Source organism: Staurois parvus, unplaced genomic scaffold, assembly GCF_062004578.1.
Source record: "Staurois parvus isolate SC_StPar_1 unplaced genomic scaffold, SC_StPar_1.0 ptg001095l, whole genome shotgun sequence".
Lineage (NCBI taxonomy): Eukaryota > Metazoa > Chordata > Amphibia > Anura > Ranidae > Staurois > Staurois parvus.
In genome coordinates, this window is record NW_028318891.1 from 1,265,204 (window position 1) to 1,287,982 (window position 22,779).

Below are 22,779 nucleotides of genomic sequence, written 5' to 3' on the forward strand. Positions count from 1 at the left end.
GGTTCCTCCACCACTGCATCCTCTACTCTGTGTGCCACCATGGGAAGCTGCTTCCTATGGGGGTGCACCTGTGGGCTCGCTTCCAATCCAGGCTGTGTGCATCTATTGACATATACAGCTCGACCCCACCCCCCTCTCCCTTCTCACAGTATTTGATCAACAGCAGCAGCAACCAATGTCCCCGGCTGCTGCCTCTGTCCTGTGAATGCAGGGAGAGAAAGGAGAGTGCCTCTACAGAGAGGTACAGCACTGGATTAAGTGAGTATTTTGGAGGGGAGGCGATAGAAAATATTTGGACATTTTGATGCAATGCCTTTAATATGTGCCTGACGGCTTTTAAAACTCACTCAACAGAGGTCTGCCTTGTGATTGGTTGCTATAGGTTACTGCACACTGTTCACTTTGCAATATATTTGCTAGTCTCACTTGGGTGTTTTCTGACTTTTCAGCCAATCAGTACCTGGTTCAGCTACTGGAAGACAAAGGGGCGGTGAGTTTCCAACCAATGACAGAAGAGAGGATCCGGCTGGTCTTCCAGGTTTTGGACAAGGTGAGCCCACAGCTGGGCACCTTCTCTCGCCTGATGGGGCTCCTTGGAGCAGAGTTGCATGGTAAGAATGACAACTTGTTCTGTGTACATTGCTGACACTGGGCTTCCTGTATTAGAGATGTAATTGTGGCTGTGCTCTGTATTAATGTGCATGGTGGTTATCCTTATCCTCCTACGAGTACCTACTGTGAAGCCCTTCCTCTGACCATGGTCTACTCTGTACTCTGTGAGCATATGGTGGATAACCTTTTCCTCCTCTCAGTGCCCGCTGAGATCTCTTCCCCACAGGCCTAAGGTCTGCTCTGTACAAGTCTATGGTCTATCCATTTCCTACTAGGAGTGTCCCATGGGGAGCCCTTCCTCTAGATTGAGGTCCGCTCTGATCTGCACTACAGTTCATAGTGGTTATCCTTATCCTTCAAAGGTATTCACTGAGGTCTGTCCTGAACTTTTGTCAGTGGAGTATATCCTTGTCCTCCTACAAGTACCCGTTGGGGAGCCCCTACTCCTGAATGTGGTCTGTTCTGTGTTAGGGTCCATGGTGGTTTTTCTTATCCTATTAAGAGTGCTCACTAGGGAGCCCTTCCCCCTGGACTGAGGGTGCCCTGCACTTTAATCTAAGGTACAGTTGTGTTCAAAAGTTTGCATATCTTGGCAGCAATCATGAAATGCTGGCATTAATATTCAAAATATGAATGATCATGCCAAAAAACTGTCTTTTACTTAACCCCTTCCCTTCCATCCTGTAGTAGAATGACGGCTGGGCGGGCCTCTCGTCCCTTCAGGTGGACGTCATTCGACGTGCTCCGTGTCTCAGTACGCAGAGTGGTGATCAGTAGTGAGGTGTGTCCCTGTGTCCAATCACATGATGTCAACAAACAGTGGTAGCTTGCTGTTACTGGCTTCTCGTCCTCACACACATACCTGTTTGAGGAGGAGAACACTGGAACAGTGGGTTACCACTTTAACCCCTTTAATACTGTGCCCTGATTGCCTAATCAATCCTGATTAGGCATTAGATTGTAAGCTCCAAGGAGCAGGGCCCTCCTATCCCTCTTGTATTGAACTGTATTGTTGATGTATTGTCTCCTGTTATATTGTAAAGCGCTGAGCAAACTGTTTGCGCTGTATAAATCCTGTATAATAATAATCAGCCCTGTAATAAAAGCGTACCCATCATAGCAGCAACCATCAGTGCAGCCTGTCAGTGTACCTGTCACAAAACATCCATCAGTGCAGCCTGCCAGTGTACTTGTACCTGTTATAGCAGCCCATCAGTGCAGCCCTAAGCAGTGTACCTTTCACCTTAGTTCATCAGTGCAACCCTAATCAGTGTACCTCTCACCACAGCCATCAGTGCAGCCTATCCATGTACCTGTCACAGCAGCCATCAGTGCAGCCTATCCATGTACTTACAGTATATATTGTACATTCACATCAGTCCCTAACCCTCAAGGGGCGTACAATCTAAGGTCCCTAACTCACATTCATACATACACATACTAGGGACAATTTAGACAGGATCCATATAACCTACCAGCATCAGTGTACCTGTTAATGCAGCCTATCAGTGTCACTGTCACCTCAGCCATCAGTGCAGCCTATCAGTGTACCTATCACCGCAGCCATCAGTGCAGCCTGTCAGTTTACCTGTCACAGCAGTCCATCAGTGCAGTCTATCAGTGTACCTGTCACCGCAGTCAATCAGTGCAGTCTATCAGTGTACATGTCACCGCAGCCATCAGTGTACCTGTCACAGCAGCCATCAGTGCAGCTTATCAGTGTACCTGTTACTGCAGCCATCCATGTGCCAATGCCACAAAGAAGACTGGTGAGGTGTTTAAAGGCATTGTCGGGCATATTGTAACTGTGCTTTTATGTGGCATTGGCGCAGTAAAGGCTTCTTCCTTGCCATTCGACTTTGCAGCTCATTTTTGTTCAAGTATAGTCGCATTGCTCTCCTTCAAAACAGCCACACCATCTTTTTCCAGAGCAGCCTGTATTTCTCCTGTGATTACCTGTGTGTTTTTCTTAGTATCCCAAACAAGTCTTTTGGCAGTTATGGCTGCAATCTTTCCTGGTGTATCGGACCTTGGCTTGGTATCAAGAGATCATTGATCTTGCCACTCCTTAATAAGTGGTGGAACAATACTAACTGACATATTCAAGGTTTTGGATATCTTTTCATATCCTTTTCCATTTTTATATAGTTCCATTACCTTGTTACGAAGATCTTTTGCCAATTCTTTTCTGCTCCCTATAGTTCAGTATCTAGTCTGCTCAGTGCATCCATGTGAGTGCTAACAAACTATTTGACTACTTATACACTGACACAATTTAAAAAGCCACAGATGTGGGAAATTAACCTTTAATTGCCTTTTTAACCTTTGTTTGTCACCTTGTGTGTCTGTACCAAGGCCAAACATTCTAGGGTATGTAAACTTTTGAACAAAGCTATTAGTTTGGGTTATTTCTGTTATTATGATTTAAAAAGGAGCCAAACAACTATGTGATAATAAATGGTTTCTTATGATCACTATCCTTAAATAAAAGACAGTTTTTTTGGCATGATCAGTCATATTTTCAATACTAATGCCAACATTTCACAATTTCTGCCAGGGTATTTAAACTTTTGAGCACAACTGTAGATATCCTTATCCTCCTTCAGGTACTCAGTGGGGAGTCTTTCCCCGTTAGAGTGAGGTCTTGTACTTGAAACTATGGTGGATGTCCTCATGCCATGAGTAACCATTGAGGAGCCCTTTCCCCCAGACCGGAGCCTGCTCTGTACTGTAGTCACTGGTATATATCCTTATTCACCTATGAGTATCCACTGGGGAGCCCTTCCATCTCAGGCTGTGGTCTGCCCAGTACTAGAGTACATGGTGGATATCCTTATCCTCGCTTGAGTACTTACTGGTGAGCTTGTTCCCTATAGTCTATGGTGGATATCCTTATCCTCCTATGGATAACCACTGGGGAGCCCTTCCACTCTGGGCAGAGGTCTTCTCTGTACTATTCCTATTTTCCTACAAGAACCCACTGGGGAGCCCTTTTCCCTAGGCCAAGATCTGCTCTATGCTATATGCTAGAGTCCATGGTGATTGTCCTTATCCTCCGAGTACTCACTGGGGAACAGTTCCCCCCCAGGCTGTGGTCTGCCCTTTCCTATAGTATAAGGTAGATATCCTTATCCTCCTATGGGTACCTACCAAGGACTTCTTTCCTTTTAGGCCAAGGTCTACTCTGTACTAGAATCCATGGTGGATATCCATATCCTCCTACGAGATACACACTAGGAAGCCTTTCCCTCCAGGTTGAGGTCAGCTCTGTAATAGAGTTCATAGTGGATATCCTTCTAAGAGTTCTCACGGGGAGCCCTTCCTACTGGTATGAGGTGAGCTCTGTACTAGAATCTATGAAGGACTATATGTACTCAGAGGGTAGCCCTTAATCCCATATTGTGTAAAATACTGACAATCTGTAATTTTTATTATAGATGTTTGTATGTTTTATACTTTATATTGAATTGACAATCTACAGTATAATGGTATTTCTTTCTTGTCCATTAAGGGACACAGGAATTCTGATACAGTCTGGTTACACTGCCATCTACAGTATGACTGGATACTGGCAAACAGAAAAATTGTAAGCCAGTTACCATTATAACCCCCCCCCCCCTTCCGTCAAGTATGCTTTCAACTCTGCTGAGAAAAATCTAGTCACATTTTGCTAGTCTGTTTTTGGATTTCTCTTTCATCAACTTTATTGAAAATTCAAGATAGCTCTCTAAACCACTGCCTGTGGTAATCCCGTTCAGGGCTAGCCTGGAATGTGGCCTTAAGATACTGAACTTTACAATGTGGCATTTTCCGGGTAAACTCTGATGAACTGAGCACTGCAGCTCAGCTTTGCTGAATGGTGTTGTGCACAAACACTCAGCACTTTCTTTCCTGCCATTCAGAGTAGAGAAGCCACCATTGAACTGCTGTACCTGCGTTACGAGAAGGTACTGATGTCATATCCAAAGACTATTTGATTTGCTTGGTCTTGGAGGAATGTAATCTCTTCAGCCTAATACCTAATACCGTGATTAGGGATGCCATGGGGGCCAGAGAGTAGTCTTGCCTTAATGTAGGTTGTAGTAATCCTACCCTTCTGCAAATAATTCTGCAGTAGGTGAGCACAGGCTTCAGGTCACCTAACCCATCAGAGAAGTCTTCTCTTTAAAGGTGCACCCCCACTTCTGCAAGGGGGGGCTGACTGTACATCCTGGAAATCAATGGCATTCTGAGTGGAGCTCAGACAATCTCCTTTGAAGAGAGTCAGCTTTATGTATGCTTGTAGTCAATACCTTATCACAGAGAATAACATCTACAAGATACCACCAGATCAGGCTTTGCCAAGTTCCATCACTGGCAGCTAGCTGCCACTGGTGAATGAAGCTCTTCAGCTTAATCACTCACTAAAATGGTCCACACCTTGTGTGCACTTAGATCCCTTGTCATGAAACAAGGTGTTCACCCATTCTTTTCCAGAGACCTGTGCCTCCTGGATTGTCAGCATGCAAAACACCCTACCTGTCCACTGTAGGATCCCTCTCCTGTTCAGATGGTTTTGTGGGATCTGTTCACATGGAATAGGTACTCCTTCTTTGGCTGATCCACAGGGACCTGGGAAAGGTCCTCTAGATGCCTTTCCTTTTTCTGCCCTTAATCAGTCGAATGCTTTTAGCGATTATGCCAAGATTCTTGCTCCATGGCTGTTGATGCTTCATTTGCAATGGGGGAATCAGGAGCTTCCTAGACCCATGGCTTGTGGTCACGGTTAGGCAGGCTATGCAGAGTTATTGAGAAAAGATGTTTTAGTTTCATTCTCGGTTCTTTTGGTGGATCATATCTCTCCAGTATGGGGCCGAGGTCTAATCTCCATACTTGCCTTCCCATCCAGAGGGTTCTTTCTCACTTGACCTGTTTTTTGTCCTAGGTTTCCTCTTGGGACTTGTTCCTTCTGAGGGTTGTCCCTAGTGCTTTCTGATTAATATATCAGGTTGTTAGTTTTTTTCCTACATGGGAATTTGTTTTTTTTTCCACCTGTTTTGGTGGTTCTGATTGATCTTTTTTTTTTTTTTTTGCTGATTCAGGGTCGGTGATCCCTTCTGGAGGCGTTTACCTCCAGCTGTGTCCTACTCTACTTTGGCCTGGAGGTGTCCTCTGTCCTGTTTTGGATCCTCAGATTGATTCCCTGTCCCCTCCTTTGGTCATTTTTGCAGGGTTCTATATCTGGTAGAGGGCTTCAACTCATCCGGTTTTAGATTCGGGTGTTGGTCTTGCAGGTAGTCCCCAGTCTTCTTTGTGGGGTTTGTTAGCAGTTGTTGTCTTGGACAACTGTATCTGAATTCCTCTGTCCCTTAATAAATGAAGAAGAAAATGGTCAATTTGTACTTACCATAAAATCATTTTCTTTATTTCTAGTTTAATTAAAGACACGGGGTCATACAGTAAACAGAAGGGGTTTTACTTGGGCTGGCATACTGTTTTCTGCCGGTGTCAGTATAACCCAACTGTATCTGAATTCCTGTGTGGACTCCAAGAAATGAATTTTGCAGTAAGTACCAAGTCGATTATTGCAGATGTTTGTATGTTTAATACTATATGACCCACTGACAGTATATAATATATACTAAAGATGTGTGTATGTTCATACTATTAAAAAAAAAGATGTGTGTATGTTTCATGCTATATGGTGTACAGTACTCAGAGTATATATTACAGGCATGTGCATGTTTTATTTTATATAACCTACTGATAATATTTAAAATGTATTTATGGTATATACATACACTATATTGCCAAAAGTATTGGGACACCCCTCCAAATCATTGGATTCAGGTGTTCCAATCACCTCCAGGCATATAAAAGCAAGCACCTAGGCATTCAGACTGCTTCTACAAACATTTGTGAAAGAATAGGCCGCTCTCAGGAGCTCAGTGAATTCAAGCGTGGTAGCGTGATAGGTTGCCACCTGTGCAATAGGTCCATCCATGAAATTTTGTTGCTACTAAATATTCCACAGTCAACTGTTAGTGGTGTTATAACAAAGTGGAAGCAACTGGGAACAACAGCAACTCAGCCATGCAGTGGTAGTCCACGTAAAATGACAGAGCGGGGTCAGCGCATGACGAAGCGCACAGTGTGCAGAAGTCGCCAACTGTCTGCAGAGTCAATAGCTAAAGACCTCCAAACTTCATGTGGCCTTCAGATTAGCACAACAACAGTGCGTATAGAGCTTCATGGAATGGGTTTTCATGGCCAAGCAGCTGCATCCAAGCCTTACATCAAAAAGTGCATTGGATGCAGTGGTATAAAGTACTCTGCCACTGGACTCTAGAGCAGTGGAGATGTGTTCTATGGAGTGACGAATCACGCTTCTCTGTCTGGCAATCCGATGGACGTGTCTGGGTTTGACGGTTGCCAGGAGAGCGATACTTACCAAGACAATTTGGACAATTTCAGGCTCCCAACTTTGTGGGAACAGTTTGGGGATGGCCCCTTCCTGTTCCAACATGACTGCGCACCAGTGTACAAAGTAAGGTCCATAAAGACATGGATGAGCGAGTGATGAGCAAGTTTGGGGTGGAGGAACTTGACTGGCCTGCACAAAGTCCTGACCTCAACCCCATAGAAAACCTTTGGGATGAATTAGAGTGGAGACTGTGAGCCAGGCCTTCTCATCCGACATCAGTGCCTGACCTCACGAATGCCCTTCTGGAAGAATGTTCAAACATTCCCATAAACACCCTCCTAAACCTTGTGGACAGCCTTCCCAGAAGAGTTTAAGCTGTTATAGCTGCAAAAGGTGGGCCAATTTAGTATTGAACCCTATGGACTAAGACTCGGATGCCATTAAAGTTCATGTGTATGTAAAGGCAGGCGTCCCAATACTTTTGGCAATACAGTGTGTTTTCGAGGTATGTGTGTATTCATACTATATTACATACTGTCACTATATATTGTACAGCTGAAACTCGAAAAATTTGAATATCTTGCAAAAGTTCATTTATTTCAGTAATGCAACTTAAAAGGTGAAACTAATATATAAGACTCATTACATGCAAAGAAAGATAGTTCAAGCCGTGATTTGTCATAATTATGATGATTATGGCTTACAGCTCATGAAAACCCCAAATCCAGAATCTCAGAAAATTAGAATATTGTGAAAAGGTGCAATATTCTAGGCTCAAAGTGTCCCACTCTAATCAGCTAGTTAAGCCATAACACCTGCAAAGGGTTCCTGAGCCTTTAAATGGTCTCTCAGTCTGGTTCAGTAGGAATCACAATCATGGGAAAGACTGCTGACCTGACAGTTGTGCAGAAAACCATCATTGACACCCACCATAAGGAGGGAAAGCCTCAAAAGGTAATTGCAAAAGAAGTTGGATGTTCCCAAAGTGCTGTATCAAAGCACATTAATAGAAAGTTATGTGGAAGGGAAAAGTGTGGAAGAAAAAGTTGCACAAGCAGCAGGGATGACCGCAGCCTGGAGAGGATTGTCAGGAAAAGGCCATTCAAAAGTGTTGGGGACTTTCACAAGGAGTGGACTGAGGCTGGAGTCAGTGCATCAAGAGCCACCCCACACAGATGGATCCTGGACATGGACTTCAAATGTCGTATTACTCTTGTCAAGCTGCTCCTGAACAACAAACAACGTCAGAAGCGTCTTACCTGGGCTGAAGAAAAACAGACCTGGCCTGTTTCTCAGTGGTCCAAAGTCCTCTTTTCTGATGAGAGCAACTTTTGCATCTCATTTGGAAACCAAGGACCCAGAGTATGGAGGAAGAATGGAGAGGCACACACTACAGCATGCTTGAAGTCCAGTGTGAAGTTTCCAGTCTGTGTTGATTTGGGGAGCCATGTCATCTGCTAGTGTTGGTCCACTGTGCTTCATTAAGTCCAGGGTCAACGCAGCCGTCTACCAGAAGATTTTGGAGCACTTCATGCTTCCTTCCGCAGACAAGCTTTATGGGGATGCTGACTTTATTTTCCAGCAGGACTTGGCACCTGCCCACACTGGCAAAAGCACCAAAACCTGGTTCAATTGCCGTACATATGCATGCTTATACTTTTCAGAGGTCCGATATTGTTCTATGTACAATCCTTGTTTTATTGATTGCATGTAATATTCTAATTTTCTGAGATTGTGGATTTAGGGTCTTCATGAGCTGTAAGCCATAATCCTCACAATTATGACAACTATTCTGAACTATCTTGCTTTGCATGTAATGAGTCTATCTCATATATTAGTTTTACCTTTTAAGTTTCATTACTGAAATAAATGAACTTTTGCATGATATTCTGAATTGGCCCACCCTTTGCAGCTGTAACAGCTTAAACTGTTCTGGGAAGGCTGTCCACAAGGTTTAGGAGGGTGTCTATGGGAATGTTTGACCATTCTTCCAGAAGGGCATTCGTGAGGTCAGGCACTGATGTCGGACGAGAAGGCCTGGCTCACAGTCTCCGCTCTAATTCATCCCAAAGGTGTTCTATGGGGTTGAGGTCAGGACTTTGTGCAGACCAGTCAAGTTCAAGTGCACGATATTCTAATTTTTCGAGTTTCACCTGTATATTACAGACACGTTTCATACTATATAAGGAGCAGGGCCATTAAATCACTCTTATATTGAACTGTATTGTTACTGTATTGTCTCCCGTTATATTGTAAAGCGCTGAGCAAACTGTTGGCGCTATATAAATCCTGTATAATAATATAATGTACTCACAGCATATAATGGTATATTACAGATGCTGTATACATACACCCAGGCAGTCGGCTTTGGAAGGGCTGGCAGGGGACTCATGCAGTCCCATACTTCAACCTGGTGCGACAGATGCAGGATGAGCGGTATGTCCTTCAACCACTCTTGCTGTCATATTTACACTTTGTATTATGTGGAGATTTTCTTGTTCAATCATTTTTCTTTTATCTAGAATTGTAGGCAGGCTACAGTTTGTCTTATGAGGTATTGAAGGTACAGAAAAATAATAATACATTTTGCATATGGTCCACAGTATATTTTCTATTACACACAGCGTTTCTGAAAAGTATAGTAAAATGACACGTGTTTGTACTTGTGAAAAAAATTACCGAATTAACCGGGGAAGAATGGAGACAAGGCACGGGCATGATGTGGGTAGGGGTGGATGGATAGAGAGAATCCCAGGTTTTAGAGTGGTGAATGGAAGACCATGGGGTTCTGTGGTAATGGTAAGTGTTCGTAAAGGTGAATGTGAAAGGATTTCAGAAGAGAAGAGTCTAAAGCAAGATGGCTTATCCAGGGCTGCCATATTTTAGTGTACTTAGGTATCCTATTTTGTAGTGTGGAGTAATTATTTTTAGTTTATCATAGCTTGAGCAACCCTGTTTTTGGTTTCGGTAAGGCAAAGTCTAGGACTCTTTTAGGCCTTGGCTATAATATTTGTTTGCAGTGGAGATTTGTAATCAGAGCTTGAATTCCGAGTTAGTAATATCAGTTGGTCATTTACTTGCTATGATTGGGTCTGGAAAGATGGAACCATGGAGGTTTAAAATTATTCCACAAATATTGGCCCAAAATGCACAAACAGCCAGGCATATCTACCATATGTGTAGGTAGATCCCTGAAGTCTGTGGTTGTTTAGTTAGGGGCAAATTTGGCAATCCTGTTCGAGACTAAATACCATTAGGATAATACTTTGTAGTTTGTTTCTGTGGGAGTCAGATTCTGAGTATAGGGCTTTCTGGTAGACCAGATTTGGTCCTACCCATCAGGTTTAAGGGTGATACCAAGGTCATCAGCCCATTTATTAGTATAAGGAGGAGGGTGAGGAAAGTTTGGAAGTCATTGCAGAGTAGAGCATTGAGATTAGGCCTGTAGTGTCGGGGTCTTTGGAGCATTGGTATTCAAAATAGGAGAAATGGTTCACGAAAGTTTGAGTTTAAAGAATGCAAGTTTAAAAATGTTTGTGAGTATCTAAAGATTTGTAGTCCTGGGAGACTGAATTTCTCTTGCATATCCTGAAAAGGTTTAATACAGTTTAGGCCGGTAAGTTGGTGTAATCGAGTCAGATGTACTTTGGTCATGGTTTCAAAAGAATCAATGGAAACATAGCCTAAGTAGAAAGAGGAGTTACACATGAATGACAGTAAGGGTGTGCGTGGGGAAAAGAATTCACTGATATGCTTGATTCAAACTCCAAGTGGTCCATGTGAAGACTGTCTGTCACTTTTTTTCTTTCTATTTCCAGAAATGAGGAAGTGGACAGACTCCAGTCTGAGATCCAGTGGAAAAACACCATGTGAGTAACTTTATTCATTTATGATATCAAGCAAAACTGCATGAGGTTCCTTGTTTCCTGAAAGGCCCTACCTGATTTTCTGTGAGATTGTCCCTTTAATCCTCAAACACTATTCAGAAGCACAGAAAGTCTTTATTTCAGATTATTTGCTGACTGTGGCATCACACTCTCCGCCTTATCCAATCATTGAATGGCTTGCTTTCGTTCACAGAATGCAAAGAATTCTCTGAATGGCAGCCGTGCTAGTTGGCCAACCTCCTGTGATCACAGTGCAGTAGGACAGCCATAAAGGTCCTTGTTCAAGCGGTTCCTGTTTTATGGAGACAAACAAACAAGAGATTCCTTCAGAATTTCTTGTTTTAGGGAGACAACACATTGTCGTTGCCTTACAATTTTTCTCCTGTGTTGTCATGCTGTGAACAGGCTTCCAATGGGGACTACACACATTACACAGCTATGGTCCATTGGTGTCACAATCAGGACCCCCCCCCCCCCCTAAACATTACTATGCAGGCGTCTTTGAAGTTCATTCAGACAGGAATTATGTACAAAGAGGCTGCATAAGATCAGAAGTATTCAGATAAAAAGAATTAAAGAAAGGTGAAAGCAAGGATTTTATTTACAAAATGAAATTTGTTTATGATACACAGTGCAAAAAGTAAAAAAAAAAGTCATCTGGAAGAGCCAGGTCCAACACTGCTGTCCTTCACCTATTCTGAACACTTTTTGTTATCCCCATCTGTTGGTTTCTGTCCAGTCACCGACTCTTCTCCCTCTCTCCTCCTCTGATCCTAGGAAGGTTTTGCTTTAATCCTGTACAAATATTAGAACTCATTATGCATTTGCCTAGCAGATTGTCTGGGTTGCATACAGCAAAGTTTCATCGATCTTTGTGACATATTTTTCTTCTAATATTTCCTGCCAGTCCTATAAATTTGCCGTCCAGAACAATATCCGTTTAGTTGCAGGAAGTTTCTGACTTTATATGAGCTTTGAACACAGATTTTCCCTTTAATATACTTGTGAGTTGAATCTGGTGTTGGAGAGTACTGGGCTGAGATCGTTTACATACCGGGAGCGGTCTGCAGTCAGACATGTCAAGAATCTTAAAGCTGAACTCCTCCAGCCACACAGACATTTGAAACACTCAGTTTATCAAAGTATATGTAAGTGGCTCTACCTGCCCATACTTTAAGCTTGTGTTTGTCTTGTGAAGCAGGCACCATTGCTAGACAACAGAGCGTGGCCAGTCACCTGGCTTTTTACTACTGCACTTAAAGTGTTACTAAACCCACAACAGTAAAATCAGTCTGTATATGCAGTAAAAAATACTTGTTATACTCACTGTGGAACCTAAGGGGTTAATCCTCTGCAGTGTGTAAAAAGGATGTTTGATCCTGCCTTCTCTGATCCTCCCATTCTACTGTCTCCAATCCATCTGCTGATAGAACAAAGCCTTGGGGGCAAGCAGCACATGTTCAGTTTGGCGTGTATTGCTAGAGAGTTTTTTTTTACTTGGGAGAGTGCATGTGATTCACACAGGGTCAATCAGCACTGTACAGACAGAGTCAGGGGTCCTACAGCCTCATAGAACAATCGGGAGAATGAAAACTCTTCCTACAAACTTTAACCGATGCTCTGCTGAACACTGATAGAAGTCACAAGACTTCTCTAACTGCTGATGAGAAAAAATATTTAACAGTTTATATTTACTAAAATAATTGCATTTCCATGTTGTGTGTACTGTGGGAGATCAGATAGAGTGAATGCAGGGTCCGGGGTTTAGTAACACTTTAAAGGATATCTTTATTCTCCAAAAATAATCCATACACATCCACTTAATGGCCCTGTAATCTGTTTTTTATTAAATTTGTTTCTTGCAGTGTTTTCTAACACATTGTAATGTCCTCTGTGAGCTCCCAAACCTCCCCTTTTCCTGCTCACTTTTGTTTGTTTGGAATGAGCAGTGAAGTGCACTATTCTATGCACGCTACACATTCCATAGTACATAATCTGTGGTCCATCTTGGGAGCGAGCATGAGAGGGTGGCTATGGTCATACATACAGTGAGACCATATAAAGGCCCAATGACACTAGAATGGAGTGCGGGAAACCTGCGTTCCTGCGCGATCTACAGCGAGAATCAGTACAAAGTTAACGAAACCTCAAACAGGTTGTAAATGCAGTGCATTTCAAAAAGTAATGCATGTTTTTAGTGTGGTACAATGTTCCTGTGTGATTCCAATGCATTTCCTAGTGTGAATGGGCCCTAAAATTAGCCACCATCAAACAAGAATCCAGAACACAGCATGAAAAAGAAATTTGGGGCAGGTTGAGAGCAATAGAATGCACTATTTGAAGTAAGAATATATATTTGAATGGATTGTTTTTCTTTTAAACCAGACTTTAGCTTCACTTTAAGCAGTAAAGCTTGACCACCAGCCTGATAGTTGAACATATTCAGGAACTTGTACTAGTAGCATTAAAAATACATTTAAAGCTGTATTAAACCCAAGAACAAAAAATAATATATTGCAGCTTACCATTTCTTAAGTGTCTGTATTCATTTTCCCTTTTTCAGGCTTTTTCCTTTATTTTCACCTGTTGATTTTTCCAGTGAGTCGTTAATTTTCAACACAGCAAACTGTAAGAGGATTTGGACAAAGTCACTGACAGAGGTGCTTACAGGAGTCAACTTTTACTCATATGTAAAATTTATAGAGCCATTTCACAACACAGAAACAGATCCATCCAGATGCATTTCTGCAACGCGTTTTTGATGCATTCCCCATCCTTTATCTTCATGTTACATAGGGACGTGCTGCATGTTCTATTTTCTTTCTGCACTGGAATGCACTGACTGCACTGTTGTGAACAATGCCATTGGAACCCATATAACCTATTGTCCATGCGGTTTTTGATGCAGAAAAACTGGACTGCATATGATGTGAGCCTGCCCGTATCCTAAAAGAAAAAATGTATTCTGACAACAGGGGCTCCCCCTTCTCAGAATACACAGATCAACACTGCAGCTATTGGCTAGAATCACTGATTGAATGCTGGTTTTCTAATGTGACCATTCACCAGAAGCTGGCCATTAGACAGGCTTCTTTTGAACAGAGAAAAGTACACATGGAACAAAAGTTGGCTGGTTCCAGCTGCAAGTCCATTTACATCAGCTAGTCCTCTCTCTAGATTAACAATGTACAAGGGCATCTCCGTTACTTCTCCATCCAGAGTGGAGACACCCTGAGACGTGTGTTACTGGCCTAAACACCAGGTGAAAATAAAGGAAGAGAAGCCTAAGAAAAAGAAGCCACCACATTTAAAGTGGTAGTAAAGTCTTTTTTTTCACTTGTACCTACAGTTAAGCCTATAATAAGGCTTACCTGTAGGTACTGTAAATATCTCCTAAACTTTCACAGTTTAGGAGATATTTATGTGTAAAAGACACCGGTGCATGCACTCTGAAGGAATGGCATGCCCGTGCCGTTTCTTCAGAGCTGGGTGACTCCCGCGCATGTGTGGGGGTGACATCATCGCGGCTTGGCCATATAAGCCACTGGAATCCAGTGAAGATGAAAGCTCTGTCAGTGGTGACAACGTGCCACGGAGGTCTTCATTTTAAGGTACGTTTTTCACATGATGTGTGTGACGGGAGCGACTTTTGGGGGTGGGGGGACCCCTGTGTCATCTCCCCAAATCATTATGTTTATCCCACCCTGTGCCTGTTTAAGGGTACAGGGTGTGTATGTGAATGTCCCAGTATTGTCCATTTGTGTGTTGTCCTTTGTCTAGGCCACATGGCTGTCCATTGTTTGTTTGCCATGTGCTCCCCCCCATGGTGCTGTGCCTTCCTGTCCAGCAAACTATTATTGGATGTACTGTTTGTGTATTGGTGTGGGGGTTGGTCAATGTCCTTTGCCGCATTGCTGCATCCCATTGTTCTGTGTCTTGGGTTGGTTGGGGTGGTTCCCTGTAGCCCTTCCCACTGATAGGGCGGGCTGATGATGTATTTCCTGTTCCTTGTTGTGTTTCCCCGCCCTCTGTATATATTCTGTGTTTTGTGTTAAAATAAAGGGTTGGCTTCCTGTATTAAGCAGAGCTGGGTGCTGTCTTTTTCCTGAGGGATTTCAAGGGCGTGGTCCGTGGATGGTGTTCGGACAGGGGAAGTTGTGCTATAACGGAAAAACTCAGTGCGGTCTGGGTTCCGGTTCCGTTACAATGTGCTAGTATGCAATGCATATTTGCACGTTATGACATTGTCTTGCAGTTGTTTGTTTGTTTTTTTTTAACCACTTGCCTACCAGGCACTTATACCCCCTTATTTACCAGGCCAATTTTCAGCTTTCAGCGCTGCCGCACTTTGATTGACAATTGCGCGGTCATGCAACATTGTACCCATATGAATTGTTGATCATTTTTTTCTCACAAATAGAGCTTTCTTTTGGTGGTATTTAATCGCCACTGGGCGCTTTACTTTTTGCGCTATAAATAAAAAAAGTGCAAAAAATTTGAAAAAAAAAAGTTTCTTTGTTTCTATTATAAAATTTTTCAAACAGGTATTTTTTATCCTTTACTGATGTGCGTTGATGAGGCAGCACTGATGGGCACTGATAGGCGGCACTGATGGGCACTGATAGGCAGCACTAAAGGGCACTGATAGGCAGTACTAATGAGGTGGCACGGATAGGCGGCACTAATATGCAGCACTGATAGGCGGCACTGATAGGTGACACTGATGATGGGTACTGATAGACGGCACTGACTGGTGGCACTGACTGGCACAACCCCTGGGCACTGACTGGCAGCACTGCTGGGCTGCACTGGTGGGTGGCACTGGTGGGCGGCACTGGTGGGTGGGCACAGGTGGGTGGCACTGGTGGGCACAGGTGGGTGGGCACAGGTGGGTGGCACTGCTGGGCAAAGGTAGGTGGCACTTCTGGGCACAGGTGTGTGACACTGCAGAGTGGCACAGGTGGGTGCACTGCTGGGCACAGGTGGGTGATCTGCTGGGCACAGGTGGGCGGAGCTAGTGGGCGCACTGCTGGGCACAGGTGGGCGGAACTTGCGGGTGGCACTGCTGGGCACCGATCATCAGGGCACTGATCATCAGTGTCCTGATGATCGGTGCCGATCCCCGCTGTGACAACTGCCGGTTCTCGGCAGTACTTTCCTCACGATCTGACAGCGTGAGGAAAGTGCAGCCGAGAACCGGCACTTGCATTTCCCTCTGATCAGCGTGTCATTGGACACCGCTGATCACGTGGTAAAAGGCCGCTGTGATTGTGATCCGTAGGACACAGCGATCACGGAGATCGCCGGGTGCGCGCCCCCTGGGGCGCGCAGGAGAGCGCGTTCTGGGAGGACGTCATATGACGTCCACTCAGAACTGGCCGGCCGCAGTGTATCCGTCATTCGGCTATCTGCGGTCGGCAACTAGTTAAAGGTCACAGTTTACTACCTCTTTAAGAGTTTGTTGTAAAATCAATCTAACATTTTGTTTTTGGGTTTTATACTGCTTTAATTATCTTTAGTACATAACTGAATGAAATTGTGGTCTTTACATATGTAGCTGAAGTTCTGCTTTATGTCAGACACGTAAGCACAATAGAATTACTTTTTAAAACAGATGATTGCATAAATCTTCTGACATCATCCTCTGCAGAGTGTGCATATCTCCCCAGAAGACCAACCAACACCCTGTACCTGCAAACATTTGCTGGAGGCCATACAAATTATTAGCATTTCCCAATCTGACTAGAATAGATCAGGGCAAGGGACCATAATCCCACATCTGGGGGATCCTTTAAGATCTCTGAGAGCTGTCACCTGTTCATGGTGGTGTGGATGTTGTTGAAGGGCTTTTCCCTTCTTGTTGACAGAAGATTTACAGTATATATTCTTATGTTCATTTTGTGCTCTCCTTGAGAGATTCAGATTTTGCTTGATGCTGGTCATTAGGTTTACTAGTTTACAGGGGTCTCTATTTAGTTGTGGTGTGATCACAGAGACACAGCATGGCCTTGTTTCTACAGTTCCCACATGGAAAACACAGGGCCTCCTTACTATGATCCCAGCAGTGGGGTGAAAAAGGAAAAGTGAGCTGGAGAAGACAGCATGAAAGTGAACCTGTTACTTTTCTCTCATGTAGCTAGACAGTAATCTGAACCAATGATCTCAAGATTTATGGAAAGTCTTGCCGTGTACAATACACCAAGTCTGATGCATTATGCTCTAAATCTATAGTGTCTGTGTTACTGCTACTGTAATCTTTACATACCAGAGAGAAAAGTGTGTACAGGTTAATGTGAAATATCTGCAGTCGTAGAACCCAGGAACAGCAACACTTGCCCTGTGGCAGGCTCTGTGGATCTTACCTACTATCTAATATTCAGGAACAATGACCTCTACCCTCTGCCAGTTCTTTGAATCTTCACTGCAATCAGGATCAGCTACACCTACCTTCCACCAGGTTCCATGGATCTTTCCTTCCATTAAATATTCAGGAACAGAGACGTCATAGATAAGTTCATAGACTGGCCATAGATAAGTATTTCTGTTTGTTCAGCCAGTGGGCTGAAGAAAGAAAAAAGAAATGTATTCCTCCATCCATCCAAGAGAGGTGTATGTTGGAATCCCCGCACCGCAGCTTTGTATTCTGATAGCCAGACCCAGTGCTGACAGAATACAATGATGAGCAGCCAAAAGAGTAGGCCACAGGTGCCCAGGACTAAGACCTGATTCACACTACACCGTGTTCCAAATTATTATGCAAATTATATTTTTCTCATTTACCTAAATAATTGATGTAAATAACAGTCAGCATAATTCTCATGTTATCAACTATTAAGAGTACAATTCACATTTTATTGAACAAACCTCCTAATGATAACAGTATTTTTTTTAAACATAAAACACTTACAATGCACTGTTCCAAATTATTACGCACAGTAAGTTTCAAAACACTTTATAGGTTGTAAAGAACTGAAAATTGTCATTTGTTGTGTTTGCAGCATATTTTCTGAAATCAAAAGCTATTTCAATCAAACTTTTAACAACATTTTAACTTTTTAAACATTTTAACAGGTCACATTACATTGTAACATAGGACCCCTTATATGATAGCAGCTTCACAAGTCTTGCAACCATTGAACTTGTGAGTTTTGGACAGTTTCTGCTTGAATTTGTTTGCAAGATGTCAGAATAGCCTCCCAGAGCTGCTGTTTGGATGTAAACTTCCTCCCACCCTCATAGATCTTTTGCTTGAGGATGCTCCAATAGGATTGAGGTCAGGGGAGGATGGAGGCCACACCATGACTTTCTCTCCTTTTATCGCTATAACAGCCATTTGCAGCATGAGATGGTGCATTGTCACGTATGAAGATGATTTTATTACGGAAAGCATAGTTCTTCCTTCTGTACCAGGGAAGAAAGTGGTCAGTCATAAACTCCACATACTTTGCAGAGGTCATCTTTACACCTTCAGGGGCTCTAAAGGGGCCGACCTGTTCTGTTCCCATGATTCCGGCCCACAACATGACTCCACCACTGCCTTGCTGACGTCGCAGCCTTGTTGGAACAGGGTGGCCATCCACCAACCATCCACTACTCCATCCATCTAGACCATCCACGGTTGCACGGCACTCATCAGTGAACAGGACTGTTTGAAAATTAGTCTTCATGTATTTTTCTGCCCAATGCAGCCGTTTCTGCTTGTGAGCATTGGTTAGTGGTGGCCGAATAGAAGGTTTATGCACAGTTGCAAGACTCTGGAGGACTCTACACCTTGATGTCTGTGGGACTCCAGAGGCACCAGCAGCTTCAAATATCTGTTTGCTGCTATGTAATGGTATTTTAGCAGCTGCTCTCTTGATCTGATGCATGGATCTGGCAGAAATCTTCCTCAATGTGCCTTTATCTGCACAAACCCGTCTGTGCTCTGAATCAGCCACAAATCTCTTAATAGTGCGATGATCACGGTTACGTTTTCGTGAAATATCGAATGTTTTCATACCTCGTCCAAGGCATTGAACTATTTCACTCTTTTCGGCAGCAGAGAGATCCTTTTTCTTCCCCATATTGCTTGAAAATGGTGCTCTGCTTAATAATGCGGAACACCGTCCTTTAGTAGTTTTTCCTTAAATTGGGCTCACCTGCCAATCTAATTATCACAGGTGTCCGAGATTGTTTTCAGTGATCAAAAGAGCCCTGACACACAATGCCATCCATGAGTTAAACTGAAAAACAAAATATTTAATGTTTGTGACACTTAAATAGAATTTGCATAATAATTTGGAACGCAGTGTAATGCAATGCGAGAAACGCAACAAATGCTGTGCTTTTCCTGCACCGCATTGCAATCATATGGTGTTAAATTAATGACACCTCAAAACAGATCGCAAAATGCTGTGCGATTGCCAAAAATCAGATCGCACGGGTGAGAACACCCATGCGATGTAAATCAGGTATGGAAATAAAAAGTATACTGCAGATGCGATGCAATTTGAGCCATACTAAATGTATGGCTCACACCGCACAGATATTGCATGTGATGTGCACAGCAATGCGGTGCGATTCCTATACGAATCACTGGCGGTGTCCCGCACTACACATGTGTGAACATAAAGAATATACCAATACCAAAGGTGCCCAGAACTACTAAGATATGTTTTAACCCCCCAAAATGACATACCAGTACCATGGGTGCCCAGGACTATCAAGATATATACAATGTCCAAATGACATGCCAATACTACAGCTACCCAGGACTACCATGATATGGCATTCCCCCGAATGACATACCAATACCATGGGTGCCGAGGAATACCAGGATACTTTACACCACCAAATGACATTACAATCTCAGTGGTGCCCAGGACTACCAGGATACATCTCAACTCCAAATGATATACCAATATCACAGGTGCCCAGGACAACCAGGATATGTCTCATCTCCGTATGACACCAATTCCACAGGTGCCCAGGATAACCAGGATATGTCTCATCTCCGTATGACATACCAATTACACAGGTGCCCAGGATATGTATGACCTACCATGTATGAATGACCTACCAGCATCACAGGTGCCCAGGATTACCAGGATATATCTCCCCTATGAATGACCTACCAGCATCACCGGTTCCCAGGACTAACAGAAGACATCTCAACCCCAAATGTCATACTGATACCGCAGGTGTCTAAAACTATCAGAGGACATCTTACCCCTTCATGACATACAAATGCCACAGGTGCCTAGGACTACCAGGATATGCCTCCCTGAGGAATGGCATACCAGCATTAGAAGAAACCGGTCACACTGCTACTATTCACTTCTGTAAATGAGCTTTTCTTAGCACCCAGCCAGATACAGGCTCCTTCACTGCTGCAGTTTGCTTTAACATAGGGATCAGTCTCTTATTTGCTCCATTTTGGACTTTTAAATATATCATTGAAAATGTTTTGTTATATCTGTTTAATGAGTGCAAAAAAACCTGTTGATCCTGCCGGATATCTTGCAAGCTTGATAACTTTCTGTTCTCTCTGTCTGTGCTGCACTCTTATCAGTTACATTGTTCCCAGCTATAGGGTATGAGCCCAGGAGTTGTGTAAAGTACCAGTACAGACGTATGTTCCAAAAACAGTATGCATGTACTATTTCTCCATACACCTCTTGGGAATATTTCCTTTTACTTCTTCCAGCTCTGAGCAGTTGCCGAAGGCGGGACACCCCTGCAGATGCTCCTCATTTTTCCTCTTGACACATTAGGGTAAAAAGCAATCTGGAGAAATCTGAAATAAAATCTTTTGATCTTTTGTTGGATGGCGGGGCCCCTGGAAGTGTATAGTGCGGACATGGAAGCCAGGCTGAGACGCGGTGCATGAAAGGAGTGCCAAGATGGCTTTACTGAATACCCCGCTGTCCCATTCAGGCCCAGCCAGAGGGGGCCCACTATGGGCTTTGATCTGTATGAGCTGCAAAGAAAAGTAGGAACTAATCCTGGAAGTACATTGGAGGAGAGGCTTGTCTAACGTTAACCTGTTCCCTGCTGATATAACACACACCACTATTCACAGTTTAACCTCTGACCCTGCCGCAGGCTGATGACTAATTGTGAGCCACACCCCCTGCTGGGGACATCTTAACACCTCCACTGATGGTTGTAAAAACATTATCCAGAGTGCTAACAAGTCCATCCTCATCCCCTGCCTCAGGTGTATTACTGTGTATATCCTGTACTATATATATAATGGAGGTGAGTGATTCTATACAGGCTTATATGTGGACAATACTCCTTTACAAATTCACAATTCTGTTTTACTAGAGTGACATCACTTCTTTCCAGATATGTTACAATATGGAGTGACATTGCTGCTCTCCAAATATTTTATAATATTCAAGAGTTACATTGCCTTTCTTCGTGACATCACCACTCTCCAAATATAAACTATTTTATACAGGCATAACATCTCCATATATAAATTATATTTTAAAATAGTGACATCACCACTCTCCAGATACAGGGTAATTATACAGGAGTCATATCACCGTTCTCCAGATATGTTATATTATACAGGAGTGATATCACCGTTCTCCAGATATGTTATATTATGCAGGAGTGACATCACCATTCTCCAAATATAAGCTATATTATTCAGGAGTCACTTCACTGCTCTCCAAATATGTTATATTATGCAGAAGTGACATCACCGCTCTCCAAATATACATTACAATATATGCAGGAGTGACGTTGCCGCTCTCCAGATATATGCCCCCCAAACTCACTCATCCATGTCTTTATGGACCTTGCTTTGTGCACTGGTGCGCAGTCATGTTGGAAAAGGAAGGACCATCCCCAAACTGTTCCCACAAAGTTGGGAGCATGAAATTGTCCAAAATGTCTTGGTATGCTGACGCCTTAAGAGTTCTCTTCACTGGAACTAGGGGGCCAAGCCCAACCCCTGAAAAACAACCCCACACCATAATCCCTCCTCCACCAAACTTTACACTTGGCACAATGTAGTCAGGCATGTACCGCTCTCCTGGCAACCGCCAAACCCAGACATGTCCATCAGACTGCCAGACAGAGAAGCGTGATTGGTCACTCCAGAGAACACATCTCCACTGCTCTAGAGTCCAGTGGTGGCGTGCTTTACACCACTGCATCCCACGCTTTTTGCACTTGTTGATGTAAGGGTTGGAAGCAGCTGCTCGGCCATGGAAACCCATTCCATGTAGCTCTCTACACACTATTGTTGTGCTAATCTGAAGGCCAAGTTTGGAGGTCTTTAGCTATTGACTCTGCAGACAGTTGGTGAGTTCAGTGCACTGTGTGCTTCAGTATGCGCTGACCCCGCTCTGTCATTTTATGTGGCCTACCACTTGGTGGCTGAGTTTCTGTTGTTCCCAGTTGCTTCCACTTTGTTATAATACCAATAACAGTTGACCGTGGAATATTTAGTAGTAAGGAAATGTCACGGATGGACTCATTGCACAGGTGGCAACTTATCACCAGGGGAGTATTTACCACAAGGAAAACAAGGCATTTGCCTAGGGCGGCATTTTTCAGGGGGGGGGCAGCACTGTGATGGAAGAAGGGACACACGCAGCATGGGGGCCTGATGTGTTCCGAGAGATGCTGTGGGTTTCATGACGGTGTATGCACAGCCCGACTCTTGTTCCTGGGGATATCCGGAGCTGTGAAGGTGTGTCTTTCTCTCTCTCACCAAGGGGGATGGTGACTGGTGTATGGGGGGCAGTGGTAGTGGAAGGCTCGGGTGGAGGGCAGGGGTGTTCTTGGTCAATGTCAGGCTTTTTCTGTGGAGGGCGCCAATTTTTGTGTTGTCTAGGGCAGCACAAAACCTAAAAACACCACTGCCTATCACGGTACCAC

At 43.6% G+C, this 22,779-nt stretch overlaps 1 protein-coding gene across 1 annotated transcript in view; it reads left to right on the forward strand.

Moving 5' to 3' along the window:
* LOC149440306 (uncharacterized) overlaps positions 1 to 22,779 on the forward strand; it is a 142,565-nt gene that overhangs the window by 931 nt on the left and 118,855 nt on the right. Inside the window, exons 2-4 of the mRNA XM_089658798.1 lie at positions 450 to 611; positions 9,352 to 9,451; positions 10,834 to 10,884. Of these exons, the coding sequence (XP_089514924.1) occupies positions 450 to 611; positions 9,352 to 9,451; positions 10,834 to 10,884 (313 nt within the window). The remainder of the gene's footprint in view (positions 1 to 449; positions 612 to 9,351; positions 9,452 to 10,833; positions 10,885 to 22,779) is intronic.